Source organism: Salvelinus sp. IW2-2015, unplaced genomic scaffold (genome assembly GCF_002910315.2).
Source record: "Salvelinus sp. IW2-2015 unplaced genomic scaffold, ASM291031v2 Un_scaffold4920, whole genome shotgun sequence".
In the NCBI taxonomy this organism is placed as follows: Eukaryota; Metazoa; Chordata; class Actinopteri; order Salmoniformes; family Salmonidae; genus Salvelinus; species Salvelinus sp. IW2-2015.
In genome coordinates this window covers 3992-10019 of record NW_019946189.1, presented here as the reverse complement: position 1 = coordinate 10019, position 6028 = coordinate 3992, and the positions used below count along the sequence as shown (strand labels likewise).

The window sequence follows — 6028 nt, the reverse complement described above, 5'->3', positions numbered from 1 at the left end:
GCAGTTGATATACATGCCTTAGTCTTCTTGGGTATGACACTACAAGCTTGGACCACCTGTATTTGGGGAGTTTTCCTATTCTTCTCTGCAGATCCTCTCAAGCTCTGTCAGGTTGGATGGGGAGCGTTGCTGCACAGCTATTTTCAGGTCTCTCCAAAGTTGTTCATCGTGTTCAAGTCTTGGTCACTCAAAGGACATTCAGAGACTTGTCCCGAAGCCACTCCTGTTGTCTTGGCTGTGTGCTTAGGGTTGTTGTCCTGTTGGACGGTGAACCTTCCCTCAGTCTGAGTCCTGGTGCTCTGGAGAAGGTTTTCATCAAGGATGTCTCTGTACTTTGCTTCGTTCATCTTTCCCTCGATCCTGACTAGTCTCCCAGACCCTGCCCTGAAAAACATCCCACAGCATGATGCTGCCACACCATGCTTCACCTTAGGGATGGTGCCAGGTTTCCTCCAGACGTGACGCTTGGCATTCAGGCCAAAGAGTTCAATCTTGGTTTCATCAGACCAGAGAATCTTGTTTCTCATGTCTGAGAGTCCTTTAGATGCCTTTTGGCAAACTCCAAGTGTGCTGTTATGTGCCTTTTACTGAGGAGTGGCTTCCGTCTGGCCACTCTACCATAAAGGCCTGATTGGTGAAGAGCTGCAGAGATGGTTGTCCTTCTGGAAGGTTCTCCCATCTCCACAGAGAAACTCTAGATCTATTTCAGAGTGACCAGCGAATTCTTGGTCACCTCCCTGACCAAGACCCTTCTTCCCCGATTGCTCAGTTTGGCCGGGCGGTCAGCTCTAGGAAGAGTCTTGGTGGTTCCAAACTTCTTCCATTTAAGAATGATGGAGGCCACTGTGTTCTTGGGGACCTTCAATGCTGCAGAAATGTTTTGGTACCCTTCCCAGATCTGTACCTCGTCACAATTCTGTCTCAGAGCTCTACATACAATTCCTTTGACCTCATGGCTTGGTTTTTGCTCTGACACGCACTGTCAACTGTGGGACCTTATAGACAGGTGTGTGCCTTTCCAAATCATGTTCAATCAATTTAATATACCACAGGTGGACTCCAATCAAGTTATAGAAACCTATCAAGGATGATCAATGGAAACAGGAAGTACCTGAGATCAATTTCGAGTTTAATAGCAAAGGGTCTGAATACTTATGTAAATAGTTTTTTTCAGTTTTTTTTTTATTTTATACATTTGCAAAATTTTCTAAATACCTATTTTCGCTTGTCATTATGGGGTATTGTGTGTAGATTGCATTCAATAAATTTTTAGAATAAAGCTGTAACGTAACAAATGTGGAAAAAGTCAAGGGGTGAATACTTTGCGAAGGCACTGTATGTTAACGTGTCTCCTGTCTCTGTAGACCACTGTCTCTGTCCCTGTATGTTAACGTGTCTCCTGTCTTCATAGACCACGTGTCTCTGGCCCTGTATGTTAACGTGTCTCCTGTCTCTATAGACCACGTGTCTCTGGCCCTGTATGTTAACGTGTCTCCTGTCTCTGTAGACCACGTGTCTCTGTCCTGATTTAACGTGTCTCCTGTCTCTGTAACCACTGTCTCTGTCCCTGTATTTAACGTGTCTCCTGTCTCTATAGACCACGTGTCTCTGGCCCTGTATGTTAACGTGTCTCCTGTCTCTATAGACCACGTGTCTCTGCCCTGTATGTTAACGTGTCTCCTGTCTCGTAGACCACGTGTCTCTGTCCCTGTATGTTAACGTTCCCGCTGTAGACACAGTGTCTCTGTCCTGTATGTTAACGTGTCTCCTGTCTCTAGTAGACCACGTGTCTCTGTCCCTGTATGTTAACGTGTCTCCTGTCCTATAGACCACGTGTCTCTGTCCCTGTAGTTAACGTGTCTCCTGTCTCTGTAGACCACGTGTCTCTGGCCCTGTATGTTAACGTGTCTCCTGTCTCTATAACCACGTGTCTCGTCCCTGTATAACGTGTTCCTGTCTCCATAGACCACGTGTCTCTGGCCCTGTATGTTAACGTGTCTCCTGTCTCTATAGACCACGTGTCTCTGTCCCTGTATGTTAACGTGTCTCCTGTCTCCATAGACCACGTGTCTCTGGCCCTGTAATGTTAACGTGTCTCCTGTCTTCATAGACCACGTGTCTCTGTCCCTGTATGTTAACGTGTCTCCTGTCTCATAGACCACGTGTCTCTGGCCCTGTATGTTAACGTGTCTCCTGTCTTCATAGACCACGTGCTCTGTCCCTGTATGTTAACGTGTCTCCTGTCTCTATAGACCACGTGTCTCTGTCCTGTATGTTAACGTGTCTCCTGTCTCTATAGACCACGTGTCTCTGGCCCTGTATGTTAACGTGTCTCCTGTCTCTATAGACCACGTGTCTCTGGCCCTGTATGTTAACGTGTCTCCTTCTCTAAAGACCACGTGTCTCTGTCCCTGTATGTTAACGGTGTCCCTGTCTCTATAGACCACGTGTCTCTGGCCCTGTATGTTAACGTGTCTCCTGTCTCTATAAAACCACGTGTCTCTGTCCCTGTATGTTAACGTGTTCCTGTCTCATAGACCACGTGTCTTCTGTCCCTGTATGTTAACGTGTCTCTCTCTATAAACCAACGGGCTGGTAACCACGTGTCTCTGTCCCTGTATGTTAACGTGTCTCCTGTCTTCATAGACCACGTGTCTCTGGCCCTGTATGTTAACGTGTCTCCTGTCTCTATAAACCACGTGTCTCTGGCCCTGTATGTTACTTCTTGATGCACGGATCCCTTTAGCGGGATCATTTTCGTAAACAACCGCTGAATTGCAGAGCGCCACATTCAAAAAAAATACTACAAATATTTATAATCATGAAATCACAAGTGAAATATACCAAAACACAATTTAGCTTGTTGTTAATCCACCTATCGTGTCAGATTTTGAAAATATACTTTACAGCGAAAGCAATCCAAGCGTATGTGGGTTTATCAATCACTAGAAAAAACAGTAAGAACAGCTAGCCGCAAATTAGCTTGGTCAAGAAAGTCAGAAAAGCAATCACATTAATCGCTTACCTTTGATAATCTTCGGATGTTTGCACTCACGAGACTCCCAGTTACACAATAAATGTTATTTTTGTTCGATAAAGATTCGTTTTATAACCAAAAACCGCCATTTGGTTTGCGCGTTATGTTCAGGAAACCACAGGCTCGTTCCGGTCCTGAAAGGCAGACGAAAATTCTAAAAAGTGTCCGTAATGTTCGTAGAAACATGTCAAACGTTTTTTATAGTCAATCCTCAGGTTGTTTTTAACATACATAATCGATAATATTTAAACCGGACGGTAACCTATTCAATACTACAGAGAAAGAAAATGTCGAGCTACCCCTCTCGCGCGCAGGAACTAATCAAAGGACACCTGACGCGTTTTGAAAAATCTCGCTAATTTTTCAAAATAAAAGCTTGAAACTATGTCTAAAGCCTGGTCACAGCCTGAGGAAGCCATTGGAAAAGGAATCTGGTTGATACCCCTTTAAATGGAGGAGGGGCAGGCAAAGGAACAGGGATTTTTCCAAATAAAATGCACTTCCGGGTTGGATTTCCTCAGGTTTTCGCCTGCAAAATCAGTTCTGTTATACTCACAGACAACATTTTGACAGTTTTGGAAACTTGAGTGTTTTCTATCCTAATCTGTCAATTATATGCATATTCTAGCATCTGGACCTGAGAAATAGTCCGTTTACCTTGGGAAGGTTATTTTTCCAAACATAAAAATTCTGCCTCCTAGCTGAAAGATGGTTTAACGTGTCTCCTGTCTCTGTAGATCACATGTCTCTGCGTGTGTCTGTGATGTTCAGAGACGTGACCATCTCGAGCAGTGACATCATCTTCTACGACTGTCGAGCTGTGGGACGACTCAACACCACCTCCTCGTAAGAGATACACACACACACACTGTACACACACACACAACACCACACACGAATACACACACACACACAACCGTTAACATACACACACACACCAACCCACCACACCTTCTAACACAACACACACACACACACACTGTACACACCACACCACACACACACACACACACCGTACACACACACACACACAACACACTGTAACACACCACCACACACGCACACACACTGTACACACACTGTACACACACACACACACTGTAACACACAGCACACACTGTACACACACAACACACACAACACACACACACACACTGTATATTATCATATTTAGTCTCACATGTGCTCATACACTCACATAGGGGAATCACATAATTTTTTAAAAATTATAATATATTTGCATTTTCATGATGATGATTGAGCCGGTGCTTCTTCCCATTAAGAAACATTCCACCAAATCTCTATCTTAGTGTGTGTGTTTTGTTGTTGATGAAATGGTCAACGTGTGTTGTTGTTGTCTGATAAAGGAGTCAAATGTGTTTTATGTTATTGTTGATAAAAGAGTCAATGTGTTTTGTTATTGTTGATAAAGGGTCAATAGATGTTTTTGTATGTGGTGATAATAGGGACAACGATGTTTGTTCTTGTTGAATTGGTCAATGGTTTTGTTGTTGTTTGATTAAAAGGGTCGTCAAATGTGTCTTTGTCTGTTGTTGGATTAAAGGGTCAATCTGTGTTTTGTTGTTGCTTGATAAAGGGTCACGTTTTTGTTAGTTGTTGATTAAAGGGGTCAACTGTGTTTGTTGTTGTGTGTTGATACAGGATAGGTAGAGTGTTTTTGTTGGTGTTGATAAAGGCAACGTGTTTTGTATGTTTTGATAAGGGACAATGTGTTTTGTTGTGTTGATAAAGGGTCAATGTGTTTTGTGTTTTTGATAAGGTTCAATGGTTGTTGTTGATTTGATAAAAGGCAACGGTTTTGTTGTTGTTGATAAAGGGTAATGTGTTTTGTTGTTGGTTGATAAAATGGTACCGTGTGTTGTTAGGTTTTGATAAGGGTCAACGTGTTCTTGTTGTTGATTAAAGGTCAATGTGTTTTGTTGTTGTTGATAAAGGGTCAACGTGTTTGTTGTTAGAATTGATAAAAGGGCAAGTGTTTTGTTATTTACGTGATAATGGTCAATGTGTTGTTGTTGTATGAAAGGTCAACGTGTTTTGTGTTGTTGATAAAGGGATCAACGTGTTTTGTTTTGTTGATAAAGGGTTCAAGTGTTTTGTTGTTGTTGTAAAGGGTCAATGTGTTTATGTTGTTGTTGATAAATGGTCAACGTGTTTTGTTGTTGACTTGATAAATGGTCAACGTGTTTTGTTGTTGTTGATAAAGTGTCACAATGTGTTTTGTTGTTGTTGTATAAAATGGTCAACGTGTTTTGTTGTTGTTGATAAAGGGTCAACGTGTTTTGTTGTTGTTGATAAAGGGAACAACTGTTTTTGTTATATGTGATAAGGTCAACGTGTTTTGTTGTTGTTGATAAAGGGTCAATGTGTTTTGTGTATTGTTGATAAAAGGTCAATGTGTTTTGTTAGTGTTGAATAAAGTGAGTCAACGTGTTTTGTTGTTGTTGATAAAGGGTCAACGTGTTTTGTTGTTTTGATAAAGGCACAACGTGTTTTGTTGTTGTTGATAAAGGAGTCATATGTTGTTGTGCGTTAAAGGTCATGTGTTTTGTTGTTGTGTGAATAAGGGACAACGTGTTTGTTGTTGTTGATAAAGGGTCAATGTTGTTTGTTGTTGTTGAATAAATGGTACAAACGTGTTTTTGTTGTGTTGATAAAGGGTCAATGTGTTTTTGTTGTGGTTGATAAAGGTCAATGTGTTTTTGTTAGTTGTTGATAAATGGTCAATGTGTTTTGTTGTTGTTGATAAAGGGTCAATGTGTTTTGTTGTAGTTGATAAAGGGTGAATGTGTTGTTGTGTTGTTGTATTAAATGATCAACGTGTGTTGTTATTGTTGATAAAAGGTCAACGTGTTTTGTTATTTGTTGATAAAGGTCAATGTGTTTTGTTGTTGTTTAAAGGGTCAATGTGTTTTGTTGTTGTTGATAAAGGGTCAACGTGTTTGTGTTGTTGATAAATGGGTTCAACAGCTG

The 6028-nt window shown here is 41.5% G+C and overlaps 1 protein-coding gene and 1 long non-coding RNA gene across 2 annotated transcripts in view; both read left to right on the top strand.

The window, feature by feature from the left end:
* LOC112077798 (plexin-B3-like) overlaps positions 1 to 3895 on the top strand; it is a gene marked incomplete at its 5' end in the record, with an annotated part of 21682 nt that extends 17787 nt beyond the window's left edge. Inside the window, one exon of the mRNA XM_024144234.2 lies at positions 3775 to 3895. Within this exon, the coding sequence (XP_024000002.1) occupies positions 3775 to 3887 (113 nt within the window). The remainder of the gene's footprint in view (positions 1 to 3774) is intronic.
* A 1046-nt stretch (positions 3896 to 4941) lies between these two features.
* Positions 4942 to 5573, top strand: LOC139026490 (uncharacterized). The gene is made up of 3 exons (XR_011478296.1): positions 4942 to 4993; positions 5386 to 5430; positions 5465 to 5573. It is a non-coding gene; the product is annotated as an uncharacterized lncRNA (long non-coding RNA).
* Positions 5574 to 6028: the final 455 nt, after the last annotated feature.